The sequence below is a fragment of the Ranitomeya imitator genome, chromosome 5 (assembly GCF_032444005.1).
Source record: "Ranitomeya imitator isolate aRanImi1 chromosome 5, aRanImi1.pri, whole genome shotgun sequence".
Classification (NCBI taxonomy): domain Eukaryota; kingdom Metazoa; phylum Chordata; class Amphibia; order Anura; family Dendrobatidae; genus Ranitomeya; species Ranitomeya imitator.
In genome coordinates this window covers 383,547,491-383,569,347 of record NC_091286.1, presented here as the reverse complement: position 1 = coordinate 383,569,347, position 21,857 = coordinate 383,547,491, and the positions used below count along the sequence as shown (strand labels likewise).

Genomic DNA, 21,857 nt, shown 5'->3' with positions numbered 1-21,857 from the left:
AGGAAACACTGCATCTAGGGCACCGGTGGCAACAATACCATCTCCCACCGTCTCTCAGTCTGCCATGTCCACCGGCACCCCCGCTAGTTCCACGATCTCCAGCTCTCCAGTCCAGCTCACCCTACATGAGACTATGGTTAGAAAAAGGAAGTACTTAGCCTCGCATCCGCCTACACAGGGTTTGAACGCACACATAGCTAGACTAATCTCGTTAGAGATGATGCCCTACCGGTTAGTTGAAAGCGAAGCTTTCAAAGCCCTGATGGACTACGCTGTACCACGCTACGAGCTACCCAGTCGACACTTTTTTTCCAGAAAAGCCATCCCAGCCCTCCACCAGCATGTTAAAGAGCGCATCGTCCATGCACTCAGGCAATCTGTGAGCACAAAGGTGCACCTGACAACAGATGCATGGACCAGTAGGCATGGCCAGGGACGTTACGTGTCCATCACGGCACACTGGGTAAATGTGGTGGATGCAGGGTCCACAGGGGACAGCAAGTTTGGGACAGTTCTGCCTAGCCCACGGTCTAGGAAACAATTGGCTGTAGCCGTTCGCACCCCCTCCTCCTCCTCTTCGTCCTCCTGCAGAAGCGAGAGCTCGTCCACAGACCGCAGTCGCACAACCACTCCATCCACAGCTGCCACTGTTGCACACCAGGTCTCCCATTATGGGGCAGCTACTGGCAAACGTCAGCAGGCTGTATTGGCTATGAAGTGTTTGGGCGACAACAGACACACCGCGGAAGTTCTGTCCGAGTTCTTGCAGAAAGAAACGCAGTCGTGGCTGGGCACTGTAGATCTTGAGGCAGGCAAGGTAGTGAGTGATAACGGAAGGAATTTCATGGCTGCCATCTCCCTTTCCCAACTGAAACACATTCCTTGCCTGGCTCACACCTTAAACCTGGTGGTGCAGTGCTTCCTGAAAAGTTATCCGGGGTTATCCGACCTGCTCCTCAAAGTGCGTGGACTTTGCTCACATATCCGCCGTTCGCCCGTACACTCCAGCCATATGCAGACCTATCAGCGTTCTTTGAACCTTCCCCAGCATCGCCTAATCATAGACGTTGCAACAAGGTGGAACTCAACACTGCACATGCTTCAGAGACTGTGTGAACAGAGGCGGGCTGTTATGTTTTTGTGGGAGGATACACATACACGGGCAGGCAGTAGGATGGCAGACATGGAGTTGTCAGGTGTGCAGTGGTCGAAGATTCAAGACATGTGTCAAGTCCTTCAGTGTTTTGAGGAATGCACACGGCTGGTTAGTGCAGACAACGCCATAATAAGCATGAGCATCCCCCTAATGCGTCTGCTGATGCAAAGTTTGACGCACATAAAGGATCAGGCGTCTGCAGCTGAGGAAGAGGAAAGCCTTGATGACAGTCAGCCATTGTCTGGCCAGGGCAGTGTACAGGACGAGGTAGCGGGCGAAGAGGAGGAGGAGGACGAGGAGGATGATGGGGATGATTATATTTTTAATGAGGAAGCTTTTCCGGGGCCACTGGAAATTGGTGGCGCGGCAAGGCCGGGTTCTGGTTTTTTGAGGGACACAAGTGACGTGGATTTGCCTGAAACTGCCCCTCAACCAAGCACAACCGCAGATTTGAGAACTGGAACTTTGGCCCACATGGCGGATTATGCCTTACGTATCCTCAAAAGGGACACACGCATAACTAAAATGATGAATGATGACGATTACTGGTTGGCCTGCCTCCTTGATCCTCGCTATAAAGGCAAATTGCAAAATATAATGCCACATGAGAACTTGGAACTAATATTAGCAACCAAACAATCAACTCTTGTTGACCGTTTGCTTCTGGCATTCCCTGCACACAGCGCCCATGATCGTTCTCACACGAGCTGCAGGGGCCAGCAGACCAGAGGAGTTAGAGGGGCAGAAATCAGAAGTGGCGTTGGCCAGAGGGGTTTTCTGACCAGGTTGTGGAGTGATTTTGCTATGACCGCAGACAGGACAGGTACTGCAGCATCAATTCAAAGTGACAGGAGACAATATTTGTCCAGTATGGTTACAAACTATTTTTCATCCCTTATCGATGTTCTCCCTCAACCGTCATTCCCATTTGATTACTGGGCATCAAAATTAGACACCTGGCCAGAATTGGCAGAATATGCATTGCAGGAGCTTGCTTGCCCGGCAGCTAGTGTCCTATCAGAAAGAGTATTCAGTGCTGCAGGTTCAATACTAACAGAAAAAAGGACTCGTCTGGCTACCCAAAATGTAGATGATCTAACCTTCATTAAAATGAACCACAACTGGATTTCGAAATCTTTTGCCCCACCTTGCCCGGCTGACACCTAGCTTTCCTATGAAAAGGTCTTGCCTGTGGACTATTCTGAATGCCTTTTCCAATCTCGTAATTTTCTGCACCTGATTGTCCAGCATACGACATGTTTACACCTCACTAAATGGCCAAACTCCCCACACGGGGCCGTGGTATCGACACTTGGCGACAGCACCCGTGAGAGTGCAGTTTGTCTGAAGAGGTGGGTGAGCCCGCTTTTGGTCGACGGCACTGCCACTGGGTCCCTCCTAGTACAATAAAGTGTCTCTGGCGGTGGTGGTGCGCACCCAACGTCAGACACACCGTTGTAATATGAGGGGCCCTGGGCCTGTACCGCCGGCCACAAGACAGTTTCCCCCCACCCCAGCTCAAACAGTGCTCTACCACTTGCAAAATTATCTCACAGCTCCACCAATGTTTAGTCTATGCGCTGACATCCTTCAATGCCTGCCACTGACAATACCATTGTATTGACATTTTTGTTATGTTAGGCCTTCGATGCCTGTCTGTGGTCACTCCTTCCACTAGGCCTCCACTGACCACACCACTGCTGCCCGTGTACCCCTGGAACCAATTTAAAATTGCCTACAGCCATGTGTTATTATTTTAGGCCTGCGATGCCTGTCTGCGGTCACTCCTTCCACTAGGCCTCCACTGACCACACCACTGCTGCCCGTGTACCCCTGTAACCAATTTAAAATTGCCTACAGCCATGTGTTATTATTTTAGGCCTTCGATGCCTGTCTGCGGTGACTCCTTCCACTAGGCCTCCACTGACCACACCACTGCTGCCCGTGTACCCCTGGAACCAATTTAAAATTGCCTACAGCCATGTGTTATTATTTTAGGCCTTCGATGCCTGTCTGCGGTCACTCCTTCCACTAGGCCTCCACTGACCACACCACTGCTGCCCGTGTACCCCTGTAACCAATTTAAAATTGCCTACAGCCATGTGTTATTATTTTAGGCCTTCGATGCCTGTCTGCGGTCACTCCTTCCACTAGGCCTCCACTGACCACACCACTGCTGCCCGTGTACCCCTGTAACCAATTTAAAATTGCCTACAGCCATGTGTTATTATTTTAGGCCTTCGATGCCTGTCTGCGGTCACTCCTTCCACTAGGCCTCCACTGACCACACCACTGCTGCCCGTGTACCCCTGGAACCAATTTAAAATTGCCTACAGCCATGTGTTATTATTTTAGGCCTTCGATGCCTGTCTGCGGTCACTCCTTCCACTAGGCCTCCACTGACCACACCACTGCTGCCCGTGTACCCCTGGAACCAACATCAGAAAATATAAAAATAAGTATTTTGCTTATAAAAAAGAAAATACTGGAGAGATATCAAATGCAGACATTTTAACATTAAAAACAAACACATACAACAAAAATCTGGTACAGTACTAAAAATGGCCACCAGCTACAATAACTTTCTCCTGCAAGTAGTTAACTGAAAGGTTTTTTCAATTTTAAACACAGATATGGCATCCACCGAGTGTTGTCCTGTCGCGTCTTCTTTATATTATTGCCAAGAAGATGCAAAACAATGAAAATAATAAAATCATTATTTACCAAAAAAATTGAGTAAGTCAAAACCACATTGCAAATAAACATTCATTACAAATAAAGAAGCAGGGCGCGTCCGAGGGTGAGTATATACCTAATAAGAATATAATCACCCTCGGACGCGCCCTGCTTCTTTCCGACAGCCTTCCTTCCTAAGAATCAGCCCTTCTGTGGTGTAGAGAGAGGGTTTGTTACACTCCAAGGTGTTCCCCAGGTTGCCTTTCCTGAGCTTCGATCTTCCGGCTCTCGTTTAGTAGTTGTTGGAAACTACGCTGCATTGGGCCTACAAATTGGGTATGGGGTGTAGAGAGATGGTGTGTTCCACTCCAAGGTGTTCCCCAGGTTGCCTTTCCTGAGCTTCGATCTTCCGGCTCTCGTTTAGTAGTTGTTGGAAACTACGCTGCATTAGGCCTACAAATTGGGTATGGGGTGTAGAGAGATGGTGTGTTCCACTGTAGAGAGATGGTGTGTTCCACTCCAAGGTGTTCCCCAGGTTTCCTCTCCATTGCTTCGATCTTCCGGCTCTCGTTTAGTAGTTGTTGGAAACTACGCTGCATTAGGCCTACAAATTGGGTATGGGGTGTAGAGAGATGGTGTGTTACACTCCAAGGTGTTCCCCAGGTTTCCTCTCCATTGCTCCGATCTTCCGGCTCTCGTTTAGTAGTTGTTGGAAACTACGCTGCATTAGGCCTACAAATTGGGTATGGGGTGTAGAGAGATGGTGTGTTACACTCCAAGGTGTTCCCCAGGTTTCCTCTCCATTGCTTCGATCTTCCGGCTCTCGTTTAGTAGTTGTTGGAAACTACGCTGCATTGGGCCTACAAATTGGGTATGGGGTGTAGAGAGATGGTGTGTTCCACTCCAAGGTGTTCTCCAGGTTGCCTTTCCTGAGCTTCGATCTTCCGGCTCTCGTTTAGTAGTTGTTGGAAACTACGCTGCATTAGGCCTACAAATTGGGTATGGGGTGTAGAGAGATGGTGTGTTACACTCCAAGGTGTTCCCCAGGTTTCCTCTCCATTGCTTCGATCTTCCGGCTCTCGTTTAGTAGTTGTTGGAAACTACGCTGCATTAGGCCTACAAATTGGGTATGGGGTGTAGAGAGATGGTGTGTTCCACTGTAGAGAGATGGTGTGTTCCACTCCAAGGTGTTCCCCAGGTTTCTTTGCCAATGCATCGATCATCATGCTCTCGTTTAGTAGTTGTTGGAAACTACGCTGCATTAGGCCTACAAATTGGGTATGGGGTGTAGAGAGATGGTGTGTTCCACTCCAAGGTGTTCTCCAGGTTGCCTTTCCTGAACTTCTATCTTCAGGCTCTCATTAAATTGTGGTTAAACGGAACAACTGCATTTGGCGTACTAGTTGGTTTGGGGCCTACTATCGGTGTCTGCCGCTCCTTGCTGTTGTCCTGGTTTCCTGTCCTGAAATTCCGTTTTCAGGCGCTCGTTAAGTAGTTGTTAATGTTAGACTGCATTTGGCCTACTAGTTGGGTTGGGGCCTACTATCGGTGTCTGCCACTCCTTGCTGTTCTCCTCCACTGAACAAAGCTGTGCCGCCTGTTTACTACTGTTGCCAATTTTGAACTGCATTTCGACTACTTACTGATTTGGGCGTACTCTCTGTGTCAGCCTCTCATTCCAGTTGTCCTCCACTGCAATGCCCCCTGATTAGTCCTGTGTTACCAATTTTGAACTGCATTTAGCCCACTTTATTCTTTGGGCCTATATCTGTGTTTCCTCCTCATCCTGCCCATTGCCCAGACAGTGATAGATGAGTCTGCTGGTACATTGACCCATAACGCAACATTTCCCGTGCACGCTACACTGCAAGATTGTGACCCTGCTGAAAGTCAGGTCCCCCTTCCCACATACCATACCACCTTACACGGGGACAAACAGGAAGGTGCAGATGAAAGTGCAGGTTCCTTCATCAGGTGGGGGGAGGAATACTAGTTGGCGACGTCACTGGCACAGGGCCTCTCATGGTACGCAAAAGTGTTGCTGCCGGTGGGAGGCGCCCCCGCCGTGCAAACACACCGCTGTACTTTGAGGGGCCCTGTGCCAGTGCCAATGCCAACGAGTGGGCCCCCCCTGCTTGCTCAGGTTCACAGCACTTGCAAAGTTGAAATCCTTACCTCTCCCTTCTCCACTGCCGTGACGTGGTCCAGATTTCCTGGGCCCACTAATTACTTGAACCAGCCTTACCCACCACAACTTTAGCCAAATGACCCCCAATTTCAAATGCCTTCCAATTATTATAAGGTAAATTACGCTTGACAAGCTTCATTAAGAAGAATGGATGGTTTTGACATTAAAATGGGCACTCTAGGTGTTTTCCTGGCCCCCACTCACTGCCGACTATGCTGCCCCATTGACTTGCATTGGGTTTCGTGTTTCGGTCGATCCCGACTTTACGTCATAATCGGCCGATTTCACTCGACCCGACTTTTGAGATAGTCGGGTTTCGCGAAACCCGGCTCGACTCTAAAAAAGGTCAAGGTCGCTCAACTCTAGTGGCAATTTAAAGCACCCTTTTTTTTTGTTTTTGTGGGAGACTGCAGGAAAAAACAGGCCCTGTGTGTTAAACTACACACACTGTACAAAGCAGAACATGGGTGGCAGATATACGCCAAACAGAACTCACGTTAATCCACTTAGTGGCAATTTAAAGCAGCCTTTTTTTTGTTTTTGTGGGAGACTGCAGGAAAAAAACAGGCCCAGTGTATGACAACACACAATGTGCAAGGCAGAACGTGGCTGCCAGATATATAAAAAAATACAAGGGCTGTAGTAGAATTTCAATCTCCCTACAATGATCAAAGGACAAGTATGGCAGCAATAAAAAGGACTGCTGCACAGTGCACACAAAAGACTGTGGACAAAGAAACAAGAGAACTGTGCAGAAAGAAGCAACAGGATTTTTGCTTTGAAAAAAGCAGTTGGTTTGCACAGCGGCGTACACACAGCAATGCAGCTATCAGGGAGCCTTCTAAGGCAGCCTAATAAGCTACAGAGCTGATGCACCCAAAAAAAAACCCACTGTCCCTGCAAAGAAAAGGTGGTGCTGGACAGTGGAAATCGCTACAGCACAAGCGGTTTGGGGGTTAATATTCCCTGCCTAAGTATATCCCTGCTTCTGATGAAGCTGCAGCAACCTCTCCCTATGCTCAGATCGGCAGAAGTAAGATGGCGGTCGGCGTACACGCCCCTTTATAGCCCCTGTGACGCAGCAGAAAGCAAGCCAATCACTGCCATGCCCTTCTCTAAGATGGTGGGGACCGAGACCTATGTCATCACGCTGCCCACACTCTGCGTGCACCTTCATTGGCTGAGAAATGGCGCTTAAAGCATCATACAAAACGCAACTTTGGCGCGCAGATCGCCGACCTCGTGGCCGATCCCACAGTGGGATCGGGTCGGGTTTCACGAAACCCGACTTTGCCAAAAGTCGGCGATTTATGAAAATGTCCGATCCGTTTCGCTCAACCCTAGTGGTACATTCTCTAATATGACAACACAGAGCACTGTCCCTCTCAACTCTACATCGCAAATGAATCCCACTGAAACTACAACTCGAAACAAAAACTTAAAGGGGTATTCCCATCTTCAAGATCCTATTCCAAAATAAGTTAGGCGTAATAATATTATTAGAAAAATACCTTCTATTAGAAATTATAGTATAGTTCTTTGATTTACTATGTCGCTTACTCCATGTGCAGGGCATTGCAGTTGCTTATATATTCATGGTTACTATTAGGGATGAGCAGACCCATGGATGTTCGAGTCCATTGGCTTTAGCTGAACTTTATAAAAAAGTTAAATTTAGGTACCAGAATGGTATCGAAACTTGATACAGAACCCGGAACACATTCAAATGAATGGGGGCCAAAATATCCGGCTCTGACCGCTGGTAACCTTCCTGAACTCTCCACCAGCCACAGCCACTGAATAGCATAGACCACAAAGGGTATGTGTCCACGTGCAGTAAACGCTGCATGTTTGATGCTGCATAGAGACGCAGCATCAAACACGCAGCATCCAGATGTTACAGCATAGTGGAGGGGATATAATGAAATCCCGTCTCCACTATGCGTAGTAACACGCACATGGCGGCCCTGCGACTCCCGACATGCTGCCCGTCTTTTCAGATCGCAGCATGTCCGTATATCTTGCGGCGATGCTGCATCGCCGAAAGATATAGCACAGGGCCCTATGCAATGGGTGTGATGATCCCGGATGTGTGCTATGAACACATCCAACATCATCGCGTCCCCAGAAGTGGCGGAGCTTAGCGCAGAGCGGCAAAGCCGCTCCGACTAAACCACCGGCCATCCTGAAGGTGGACACATAATCTGAGGGTTCTCATGCTGTCACACAGAGGACAGAGGTCACAGCCAGCAGCTGTGACCAGCAGTGAAAAGGTTATCGCCACTCACGCATTGGCAGAGTTCTACTCTCATTGTTCCCCTGGCCTCACTGATAGCAGCAAGAGCAGGCGATGCTGATGAGAGTATTCACAAGCCGGTGCTTCTGCGTGGTAAGAAATATGTCAGTGATATATAAAATTAGTGACATCAACCCCAAGGGTAGTAATAGAGAGGCATCAATAAGACACCCCCATTACTAACCCCATAGCAAGTTGTTAAAAAATCACAGACACCCAGTAAAAAATCTTTGAATTGAAATAAAGACACAGACTTCTTTAATATTCTAAATTAAACTATACTTACTGTCACATCTAATTCCCCAGACGCCCTCAGTCTTCTGTAATATAAGTAAAATAATAAACCAACAATATACCCATAACTGTCCATCGTTGTATCCCATGCAGTAATCCATATCTGGGGGATATACAGTTTTCAACCAGGCCAGTGCCAAGATGCGACCCATCCCAGCTGAATACCACTGGTGAATGAGCTGCTGAGAGCGGAGCTTCAGTGACTAGTGGTGACATCACTGAAGCTGTGCTCCCTCACAGCCTCAACTGTGATGAACTCTGGACCATGGGAAAATGACAGTGCATTTTCCCATGGTCCAGAGTTCATGCACTTGCAATGATAACACCCAGGTGCCTGCCTTTCACTCTCCCTCATTTTAAATCTCTCCCTAATCCCTATGCTAACTCCCCCTAACAAGGAACTAATCTTCACCCTCAGTAGCTCTTAGAAGAGCTTTTTGGAATCACAAAGTCTTCTCTCCCTATATGCTGCTTTTACTCTCCCCATGCTCACACTAACTACCCGCTCACTGCACTGTTTCGGCTACAATGTGCGCTAGATGGCGCCGGCAGGCATTAAATAACCCCTATGATGCTGGAAGGCCAGCCAATCACAGTAATGCCACACCAAAGAAGATGCCGGCATTACTTTGATTGGCAAGCAAGCCCACCATGTTCATTGGCTGCAAATAAATCACCAAACCTGCTTGGCGGGTCACTTGAATATACAGAGGCAAATAGCGAATATCAACGAATAGCCCGAATAACGTACTATATGTGCGCGTAATGAATAGTGCCAAATGTATTTGCTCATCACTACTTGTTATTTAAAAATAGGGGGACCCACATCATTTTTTTAGGGTTCCCCCTATTTTTAATAACCATCTAAGGGATATCAGACTGCTGCAGGCTGACATTAGTAGCCTGGGAAGCTGCAAGGATATTGGCTCTTCCCAGGCTACAAATACCAGCTCCCAGCTGGCTGTTTTCCCTCGGCTAGTTTTTAAAATGAATGGGACTGAATGACATTTATTTTTTTTTTTATTTATTTATTTACTTTCAGGCTGGATCATGTGTTGCATCGGCCAATTTACAGCCATGCCATTACTTGACATGGCTGTGATAGAGCCAGAAGTGCCCACATCCTTAAAGCTTGTTGATTGGCTGCACTGCAGTCTTTCAACATGCTTTATTAGACTTCTGGAATCAAACAGGAAACTGAACATACAGTAAGTAATCTGGGGTTGGGGTCTGGTACAGAACACTGGAAGTCAGGTACAAATCCTGAACTTTCCAGGTCAGGTTTGCTTATCCCTAATTATAATCACTAACAGCTAACTAACCAATGGTCACTATAAGAGTGGTTGTAACCATGGATAACCTAAGCTATTACAGTGCATTGCACATTGGATAATAGACATAGAGAATCATAAGATCCATACTACATTTCTAATTGGAGGTATTTCATAGTATTTTTATTATCATACCTAATACATATGTGGATATGATCTTGGATATGGGAATACCCCTTAAAGCATTTAAGCATAATTAACAGTGATGAGTGAGTATACTCATTGCTCAGGTTTTCCCGAGCACGCTCAGGTGATCTCTGAGTATTTGTTGGTAGGGTTGAGCGAAACAGATCGGCCAATTTCAAAAGTCGCTGACTTTTGGCAAAGTCGGGTTTTGTGAAACCCGACACGATCTCACTGTGGGATCGGGTCGGCGGCCGGCGATCTTCGCTCCAAAGTTGTTTTTTACATATATATATATATATATATATATATATATATATATACAGTGGGGCAAAAAAGTATTTAGTCAGTCAGCAATAGTGCAAGTTCCACCACTTAAAAAGATGAGAGGCGTCTGTAATTTACATCATAGGTAGACCTCAACTATGGGAGACAAACTGAGAAAAAAAATCCAGAAAATCACATTGTCTGTTTTTTTAACATTTTATTTGCATATCATAGTGGAAAATAAGTATTTGGTCAGAAACAAACAATCAAGATTTCTGGCTCTCACAGACCTGTAACTTCTTCTTTAAGAGTCTCCTCTTTCCTCCACTCATTACCTGTAATAATGGCACCTGTTTAAACTTGTTATCAGTATAAAAAGACACCTGTGCACACCCTCAAACAGTCTGACTCCAAACTCCACTATGGTGAAGACCAAAGAGCTGTCAAAGGACACCAGAAACAAAATTGTAGCCCTGCACCAGGCTGGGAAGACTGAATCTGCAATAGCCAACCAGCTTGGAGTGAAGAAATCAACAGTGGGAGCAATAATTAGAAAATGGAAGACATACAAGACCACTGATAATCTCCCCCGATCTGGGGCTCCACGCAAAATCCCACCCCATGGGGTCAGAATGATCACAAGAACGGTGAGCAAATATCCCAGAACCACGCGGGGGGACCTAGTGAATGAACTGCAGAGAGCTGGGACCAATGTAACAAGGCCTACCATAAGTAACACACTACGCCACCATGGACTCAGATCCTGCAGTGCCAGACGTGTCCCACTGCTTAAGCCAGTACATGTCCGGGCCCGTCTGAAGTTTACTAGAGAGCATTTGGATGATCCAGAGGAGTTTTGGGAGAATGTCCTATGGTCTGATGAAACCAAACTGGAACTGTTTGGTAGAAACACAACTTGTCGTGTTTGGAGGAAAAAGAATACTGAGTTGCATCCATCAAACACCATACCTACTGTAAAGCATGGTGGTGGAAACATCATGCTTTGGGGCTGTTTCTCTGCAAAGGGGCCAGGACGACTGATCCGGGTACATGAAAGAATGAATGGGGCCATGTATCGTGAGATTTTGAGTGCAAACCTCCTTCCATCAGCAAGGGCATTGAACATGAAACGTGGCTGGGTCTTTCAACATGACAATGATCCAAAGCACACCGCCAGGGCAACGAAGGAGTGGCTTCGTAAGAAGCATTTCAAGGTCCTGGAGTGGCCTAGCCAGTCTCCAGATCTCAACCCTATAGAAAACCTTTGGAGGGAGTTGAAAGTCCGTGTTGCCAAGCGAAAAGCCAAAAACATCACTGCTCTAGAGGAGATCTGCATGGAGGAATGGGCCAACATACCAACAACAGTGTGTGGCAACCTTGTGAAGACTTACAGAAAACGTTTGACCTCTGTCATTGCCAACAAAGGATATATTACAAAGTATTGAGATGAAATTTTGTTTCTGACCAAATACTTATTTTCCACCATAATATGCAAATAAAATGTTAAAAAAAACAGACAATGTGATTTCCTGGATTTTTTTTTCTCAGTTTGTCTCCCATAGTTGAGGTCTACCTATGATGTAAATTACAGACACCTCTCATCTTTTTAAGTGGTGGAACTTGCACTATTGCTGACTGACTAAATACTTTTTTGCCCCACTGTATATATATATTTATATTTACTTCAGCGCGATATAGCAGAAAAGCCGGTAATTCAATTGCCGGCTTTTCATTTCTCCTGCCTAAACCCGACATGATATGAGACATGGGTTACATACAGTAAACCATATCATATCCCCCTTGTTTTGCATATTCCACACTACTAATGTTAGTAATAATTACAGCCTGTAGCTATTAAATTTAAGGGTTAAATGTTTCTGAATATTTTCCCATGCTCGAGGTCATATGAGGACATCCAGCAGAGGGGGCATCACCGCTACTGAAGGTAACTATAGGTCATTGACCTACATTACCTTCATTCCCCGGGGTTTTACAGGCAAGAGCACAGCTGCATTATAGCAGAGCTCCTGCCTGTAAAATATTTTAACCCCTTCAGATGGATTTACATCGTGGGACGTTACAGATCTACGGAAGGTATGTATATTGTTGGTTTATTATTTTTAATTTGTTACAGATCGAGGGTCTTCAGGTGGATTGGGAGAGTAATAAAATATTACAACAACCTGTGTGTTTATTTCTTTAAAAGACTTTGTAATAATGTGTGTGTGTGTTTTTCAACCATTTCAGACAATTGGATTAATAATGGATAGGTGTCATAATTGACGCCTCTCCATTATTAATCTGGCTTAATGTCGATTTAACCCTTAAATTTAATAGCTACAGTGCCGAAATTTTGCACATACACACTACTAACATTAGTAGTGTGGAATATGCAAAAAAAGGGGGACATAACATTGTTTACTGTATGTAAACCATGTCTCATATCATGTCGAGTTTAGGCAGGAGAAATGAAAAGCCGGCAATTGAATTACCGGCTTTTCTGCTATATCGCGCTGAAGTAAATATAAAAATATATAGATTTCCCATTGACTTGCATTTGGTTTCGTGTTTCGGACGATCCCCCGACCCCGACTTTTCAAGAAGATCGGCCGATTTCACTCGACTTGACTTTTGAGAAAGTCGGGTTTCGCGAAACCCGACTTGACCTCAAAAAAGGAAAAGTCGCTCAACCCTATTTGTTAGTGTTCGGAGATATAGTTTTCATCGCCTAAGCTGAATGATTTACAGCTACTAGCCAGGCTGAGTACATGTGAGGGTTGCCTGGTTGCTAGGGAATCCCCATATGTAATCAAGCTGGCTAATAGCTGTAAATCATTCAGCTGAGGCGAAGAAAACTATATCTCCGAATACTAACAAATAGGGTTGAGCGAAACGGGTCGAGATTTTTCAAAAGTCGCCGACTTTTGGCAAGGTCGGGTTTCATGAAACCCGACCCGACCCCAGTGTGGGCGGCCATGAAGTCGGCGATCTTTTGAATCTGGAATCGGAATTCCGATACCGATTCCCGATATGTTTAAGATATCGGGAATTGGTATCGGAATTCAGATTAAAGTGTAAAATAAAGAATTAAAATAAAAAATATCGCAATACTTACCCTCTGACGAGCCCTGGTAGTAACCGGCAGTCTTCCTTCCTTAGAATCAGCCTTCCAGGACCTGGCGGTGACGTCGCGGTGACGTCGCGGCTTGTGATTGGCCGCGCGGCCGCCCATGTGACCGCTCGCGCGACCAATCAGAAGCCGTGACGTCACCGAAGGTCCTTCAAGCGCTGATTCTTAGGAAGGAAGGCTGTCGGAAGGAAGCAGGGCGCTTCCGAGGGTGAGTATATACCTAATAGGAATATACTCACCCTCGGAAGCGCCCTGCTTCCTTCCGACAGCCTTCCTTCCTAAGAATCAGCGCTTGAAGGACCTTCGGTGACGTCACGGCTTCTGATTGGTCGCGCGAGCGGTCACATGGGCGGCCGCGCGGCCAATCACAAGCCGCGACTTCACCGCGACGTCACCGCCAGGTCCTGGAAGGCTGATTCTAAGGAAGGAAGACTGCCGGTTACTACCAGGGCTCGTCAGAGGGTAAGTATTGCGATATTTTTTATTTTAATTCTTTATTTTACACTAAAATATGGATCGCAGGGCCTGAAGGAGAGTTTCCGCTCCTTCAGACCCTGGGAACCATGGAAACCCAATGCACTGCATTGGGTTTCCAGTTTCGGACAACCCCGACTTTTTTATAGGATCGGCCGATTTCACTCGACCCGACTTTTGAAAAAGTCGGGTTTCGTGAAACCCGACCCGATCCTATAAAAGTAAAGGTCGCTCATCCCTACTAACAAATACTCGGAGATCACCCGAGCGTGCTCAGGAAAACCCGAGCAACGAGTATATTCGCTCATCACTAATAATTAACATAAAGCACAAGATATGCTTCCTGCAGTTGTCCAGTGAAGCTCTACAGAAGAAAGAAAAAGGTCAAATAAAATCAACTCATATCGGGTGGTTGCACACTAGAAATATGAGGTTCACAAAGCACATCAAGATTGCTCACAAAACCCTCTTCAAACCACTGGAGAGATAATGGTGTGACTGCCCAGCACAAAATGCAATTGTACCCCTTATCCAGATGTTTCATCCAGTTCATCCAAGTCTATGATTTCCTTTGATTTCACTAGCTTCACACAACAAACAATGGCCTTATATCTCTGGAATATTAGAAATGAACATACTTACATTCTAATGTACAAAAAGTGAATGTATTTGTGAGAGTGAAAGCATTCTCAGATTTTACAGAAAAGACATCAATGCCTGTTGCATTAAACTTTTGAGTTGAAAGGAAACGCTATACTTGATTTAGCTAGACAAAACATTTAGTTGAGGAGAACAAGTGTATAATGAGCTTAGCTGTCTCTTTCTGTGCTGTGACCTAAAGGAATGGAAAGTAACTTTCATGGTTTTTTTTGTTTATACACGAATAGCAATCAAGTATAGTAGTCTACCAAAATTATCTGAAGACTTTGGTCACATTGACTCTATCGGCTCTGCATTTAATTGAAGCTGTAATGAACCCTATCAAGTTATAATTTTGTCTGAAGTTCTGTTGAGCATTTCATAGTTTTGACAGCAACAATACTTGCCTATGCTGTAAAAAAAATATAAAAAAACATAAATAGAAATCTGTAATGCAAATGTAAACAACGTCAGTCCTATTCTTTTACTTATTACCTATTCCCATTACTGTAGCTGCTACAGAAACAATGAAAGCGGTTATATAAAATGACAATATACGACTTTATGTAATCCATCAGACTCATCATATAGTATTTATTTATCACTTTTATTTCATTTGCATTAAAATATGTATATCTTTTTAGTTTGTCTTGCAGTTTGGAAGAATCATCACATGAGGACTGTCACCAACTATTTTATAGTCAACTTGTCACTTGCAGATGTGCTTGTTACTATCACTTGTCTTCCAGCAACATTGGTAGTTGACATAACTGAAACTTGGTTCTTCGGGAAAACTCTTTGCAAAGTAATTCCCTATTTACAGGTACAGTAATCTTGTTGTCCTACAATTTGTTTATTTACCACGACCTTGCACTAAAAAATAATAAAATGTAAAACATATTAAAATATACTTGATACAAATGGACATGTTCAAGCTAATTAAAGAAATATGATCTATACTCTTGTCATTATGATCAGGTGACCATGCTACAATAGTTATAATACTTTTATAAGTTTAGTATGGTTTTATTATACTTAGGAATAAAATGGAAGAGTTCATTAATTATAAATGCATTTTATAGTGAAGCTCAATACATGAAAGGATACTGCATAAATCATAAATAAACTCACAACGAAAAAACCCGAACAAATATCCAGTGTTTTAAATAAAGAAAATATTTATTTAAGGATACATAAACCATAGGAAGGGGCGGGAAGGTACCAAAGGAAAGAAGGGGGCAACGTGGGGGACACTGATTGACTGAAACTCAATATAAATATACACAATGTGGCCCAGAAAAAAATATTATTACATCATGGTACGTGTTCCCCACGTTGCCCCCTTCTTTCCTTTGGTACCTTCCCACCCATCCCTATGGTTTATGTATCCTTAAATAAATATTTTCTTTATTTAAAACACTGGATATTTGTTCAGGTTCTTTTTTTTGTTGTGAGTTAGTTTAATTTCCGAGTTGTCCCTGTTGCATTGTCCAATAGTGCACCCATTTAAACATTATTTAGTATTTTGGATTTTATGTATTTAATAAATCATAAATGGTACATCAGTTCATTTAATAGTGGGCACTCATAAACAATGTTGTAATCTCACATGCTTTGCCATTTGATGGAGAAAGTGTGAAAGTAAAATAACAGTAAGAACCAGTAACTAAAGTTAAGATCAGCATTATTGGTAGTTTTATTGTTTATTAGAAAAAAAATTAATGCAGGGAATTTATTAACAATGGCATTCTTTATTCAAGCCTTAATAAAAAAGCATGCTAATCAAAGATGTGCATAAGTTATCAAGAAGCAAATGCCTTGCAATAAGTCAGGAGCACTAAAATCAAATTTGGACAAGCCATAAAGTTTGGCTATAATTAGAAATGGGCAAACTTGAACAGGAAACAACTACTGTTTGGGCACGGACCCGAACATGGACTTCTTCAGGAATTCCATGTTACTGTTTTGGGTTTGGCACCCCGAACATCGGGTACTTTCACGCTGTCATCTATATGACAATGTGAGAAACACTGGCGGCTCTTATCGGCAGTAAGATTATTACCACCGGTCAGAGTGTTGTGGCTCCCACACTGTCAAATGACAGCGTGAGCCAGCTGCTGTGACCAGAGGTAAAAAGTATAACAGCAAAAGCATGCGCTGGCTGATGGGAGAATTCACCAGCTGGCACCGGCACTATAAATAAATAGATAAATTAAGAAAACGGAGTTGGATCTGTTCCATTTTTAATAACCAGCATGGCAAAACTGACAGCTGCGGGCTGCAACCCCAAGCTGTCAGCTTTATCATAGCTAATTGTCAAGAAAAGAGGGGTCCCCATGCCTTATTTTAAAATAAATAAATAAATAATTAAAAAAAACAGCTTGGGGTCCCCCCCCATTTTTGACAACCACCCAAGCTAAAGCAGTAGGCTGGGGTCTGGTATTCTCAGGCTGTTATTCTTAGGTTGGTAAGGGACCATGGATATTGGGCCCAGCAGCCTAAAAATAACAGCCTGCATCCGACCCAGAAATGGCGCATCTATTAGATGCACAAATTCTGGCTGTTTGCATGGCTCTATAAGACACCTCTCCATTACTAAAACTATAGTGAGATTGTAAATAAACATACAGCCAGAATAAAGTCCTTAATTTGAAATAAAAATACACACTGTTTTATTTTTTTGTTTAAAAATAAAAAACAATGTTTTGCTTACCTTATGCTCATTCCATTTAAGCCCCCTGGTCTCCTGTAAAAAACAACAACCATATCCCTCACCTGTCCGACATACTGTCCCATGCCATAATACATGTCTGTGGTTCTCAACCTGGACGTTGCCAAGATTCGAGCATTCGGCTGAAAACCATGGGAGAATGATCTGCCACATTGTCCAGTCTCACTAGCCGAGAGTCTGGACAACATAATTCTCACTCTGATCCAACTTCCTCCCTCCATGCCATGTCCCAGGAGACAAGAGATTCTGCACTTGAACACTTCAAGGAGCTCTTTACTTTTCCATTTATTGATTCTGGCTTCTCATCCTACACATTTCAAAAGGAAAATGAGGAGCTTATGTGTAGTGATACCCAAATATTTGAGCAACCATGGTCACAAGAAGATGACGGTGGGGAACGGCAATTAGTTCATGAAAAGGTAAATGATGACTTTACCAGCGTAGGAGTCCTACTCCTTAAAAATAGTTAAACATGCTTCCTGAGGCCCTCCTTAAGGTGTCTCCCAGTGCGTTCTGAAGTCCCTCCTTTTAACTCCTTTCTGCCATCCGACATACGGGGGAGTGTGGCCGATCGCGGCCAGGTGTCAGCTGATTATCACAGCTGACACCCGGTACTAAGTGCCAGGAGCGATCACAGACCACTCCCGGCATTTTAACCCCAGGAACACTGCAATCAAACAAGATCGCAGCCTTCTGGTGGCATAGGGAAACTTCCCTGAGACCCTCAGAACAAGGCAATGTGATTGCGTTGTTTCAAGGGTCTCCTCCCTGCAGGCCCCTGGATCCAAGACCTTTTGGGTCCTGCAGGGAGGTGGCTCTTCAGTGCCTGCTGAGAGCAAGCGCTGAGAAGCTTCCTACATTGCCAGTCAGATCGCTGATCTGACACCGTGCTGTGAAAAGTGTCAGAACAGCAATCTGACTTTATACAGTAGTGTCCCTCCCTGGGACAATGTAAAAAAAAGTTAAAAAAAATATTATACTGTATAAAAATATATTTTTTAAAATTCCTAAATAAAGATACAGAAAAAAATAAATATTGTTCCAATAAATACATTTCTTTATGTAAATAAAAAAAACAATAAAAGTACACATATTTAGTATCGCCATGTCCGTAACGACTCGACTGTCCCACTAATTAACCCCTTCAGTGAACACCATAAAAAAATTAAAACGAGGCAAAAAATAATGGTTTATCATCATATACCACCAAACAAAAAGTGGAATAACACGCGATCAAAAAGACAGATGTTAATAAACATTGTACCGCTGAAAACATCATCTTGTCCTGCAAAAAATGAGCCGCAAGACAGCATCATCAGCCAAAAATAAAAAAGTTATAGCTCTCCGAATAAAGCGGTGAAAAAAGCTATTATTTTTTATTTAGAATAGTTTTTATTGTATAAAAGCGCCAAAACAGAAAAAATTATATAAATGAGGTATCGCTGTAATCATACTCTACCTGGACGTAGATCTGGGGATTTATTATGATGGAATATAGGCTGAACTGGATGGACAAATGTCTTTTTTCTGCCTTACTAACTATGAATAAAACTGCCTTATCAATTTTACCACACGCGGCACAGCATAAATGCCCCACCCAAAAGATATTCATGAATTGCTGTTTTTTGTTCATTCTGCCTCCCAAAAATTGTAATAAAAAGCGATAAAAAAAAGTCATGTGCCCAAAAATGGTATCAATAAAAATGTCAACTTGTCCTGCAAAAAACAAGACCTCACATGACTCTGTGGTACAAATATAGAAAAATTATAGCTCTCAAAATGTGGTAATGCAAAAACTATTTTTTTTTTAAAAAAAGCATCTTTTAGTGAGTGACAGCTGCCAAACATAAAAATTGCTATAAAAACCCACTATAAATAGTAAATCAAACCCCCTTTGTCAACCCCTTGGTTAGGGAAAAACAATAAAATAAAAAATGTATTTATTTCAATTTTCCTGTTAGAGTTAGGGTTGAGGCTAAAGTTAAGGTTAGGATTGGGGCTAAAGTTAGGAATAGGGTTGGAGCTAAATTTAGGGTTAGGGTTTGGATTAGGGTTAGGGTTGGGATTATGTTTACTGCTGGGTTTAGGTTAGGGGTGTGTCAGGGTCTGGGGTGTGGTTATTGTTATGCTGAGGGTTAGGGCTGTGTTGGGATAGGGTTGTGTTGGGCTTAGGGTTGTGGTTAGGGTTCAGATCAGGGTTAGGGGTGTGTTCGGGTTAGGGTTGGGATTAGGATCATTGGTGTGTTGGGGATAGGGTTGGAGCTAGAATTGGGGGGTTTCCACTGTTTAGGCACATCAGGGGCTCTCCAAACTCGACATGGTGTCCGATCTCAATTCCAGCCAATTCTCCCTTGAAAAAGTGAAACGTTGCTCATTCCCTTCCGAGCTCAGCCATGCACCCAAACAGAGGTGTACCTCCACATATGGGATATCATCGTACTCAGGACAACTTGGACAACAACCTTTGAGGTCCAGTTTCTCCCGTTACCCTTGTGAAAAATAAAATTTGGGGGCTAAAAAAATCATTTTTGTGCGGGAAAAAAATGATTTTTTTATTTTCATGGCTTTGCGTTATAAACTTTAGTGAAACACTTGGGGGTTCAAAATTCTCACAACACATCTAGATAAGATCCTTGAGAGGTCTAGTTTCCAAAATGGCATCACTTATGGCGGTTTCCACTGTTTAGGCACATCAAAATAAAAAAGGGATGAAGACAGTGCTGCTTATGGTCAGAATGCAATACATAAAGTGCACAAGCACATATTGATTTCTAACTGTATTTCAAAATGAGACATTTAGCAAACAATTTATGAATTCTTTGAGCTACCCGCCACGCCAAGCCATTCTCATAACGGGGCAGTCCTATCCTACTTTACGTTTTTTATATTTGCTGTGCCATTAAAGCCTTCTAAATGTATTGGAAGCAAGACCACATTAGCCCTACTCTACGTTTTTTATATTCGCTGTGCCATTACGGCCTCTTAAATGTATTAAAAGCAAGACCACATTATATACAAACTGTACCTGAAGCATTTCTGAATCACTCCCATGGCGCCAGAAAGGGAAAGCGCAGATAAAGGTTGACCAGGTCCGAACATAGACACTTCAGGTCCAACCTCCACACTGCCTAACCAGCACCACAGATGAAGGGTGAGACAGGCCCAAACACAGGTGCACAATCAAACAGAGCCTAGTCCAGGGCTGCTGTGTGTGTGTAAAGCAGCCTAGATCAATCACAATGAACACAGAAAGAATGGTGTACATAACCCAGCGTGCATGGCAACAGTGGTGGTCAGCCCCAAACCAATATTAAAATAAAAAAGGGGAGAAGCCAGCGCTGCTAATGGTCAGAACACAATACATAAAGTGGGAATGCACATATTGATTTCTAACTGTATTTCAAAATGAGACATTTAGCAAACAATTGATCAATTCTTTGAGCTACCCCGCCACGCCAAGGCATTCTCATAATTGGTCAGACCTACTCTACGTTTTTTATATTCGCTGTGCCATTACGGTCTGCTAAATGTATTGGAAGCAAGACCACATTAATCCTACTCTACATTTTTTATATTCGCTGTGCTATTACGGCCTCCTAAATGTCTTAAAAGCAAGACCACATTAAATGCAAACTGTACCTGAAGCATTTGTTAATCACTCCCATGGCGCCAGAAGGCGTAAGCGCAGATAAAGGTTGACCAGGTCCGAACATAGACATTTCAGGTCCAACCTCCACACTGACTAACCAACACAACAGATGAAGGGTGAGACAGGCCCAGACACAGGTGCACAATCAAACAGAGCCTAGGGCAGGGAAGGGCTGCTGTAAGTGTGTACAGCAGCCTAGATCAATCACAATGAACACAGAAAGAATGGTGTACATAACCCAGCGCGCATGGCAACAGTGGTGGTCAGTCACAAACCAATATTAAAATAAAAAAGGGGAGAAGCCAACGCTAATGGTCAGAACACAATACATAAAGTGGGAATGCACATATTGATTTCTAACTATATTTCAAAATGAGACATTTAGCAAACAATTGATCAATTCTTTGAGCTACCCCGCCATGCCAAGGCATTCTCATAATTGGTCAGTCCTACTCTACGTTTTTTATATTCGCTGTGCCATTACGGTCTCCTAAATGTATTGGAAGCAAGACCACATTAATCCTACTCTACATTTTTTATATTCGCTTTGCTATTACAGCCTCCTAAATGTCTTAAAAGCAAGACCACATTAAATGCAAACTGTACCTGAAGCGTTTGTGAATCACTCCCATGGCGCCAGAAGGGGTAAACGCAGATAAAGGTTGACCAGACATAGACATTTCAGGTCCAACCTCCACACTGACTAACCAACACAACAGATGAAGGGTGAGACAGGCCTAGACACAGGTGCACAATCAAACAGAACCTAGGGCAGGGAAGGGCTGCTGTATGTGTGTACAGCAGCCTAGATCAATCACAATGAACACAAAGAATAGCGTGCATAACCCAGCGCGCACGGCAACAGTGGTGGTCAGCCACAAACCAATATAAAAAAGGGGGAGA

The 21,857-nt window shown here is 43.9% G+C and overlaps 1 protein-coding gene across 1 annotated transcript in view; it reads left to right on the top strand.

The window, feature by feature from the left end:
- Nucleotides 1-21,857, top strand: part of HCRTR2 (hypocretin receptor 2) — a 212,713-nt gene that overhangs the window by 52,145 nt on the left and 138,711 nt on the right. The window contains exon 2 of the mRNA XM_069768020.1: nt 15,219-15,397. Coding sequence (XP_069624121.1) covers nt 15,219-15,397 — 179 coding nt within the window. The remainder of the gene's footprint in view (nt 1-15,218; nt 15,398-21,857) is intronic.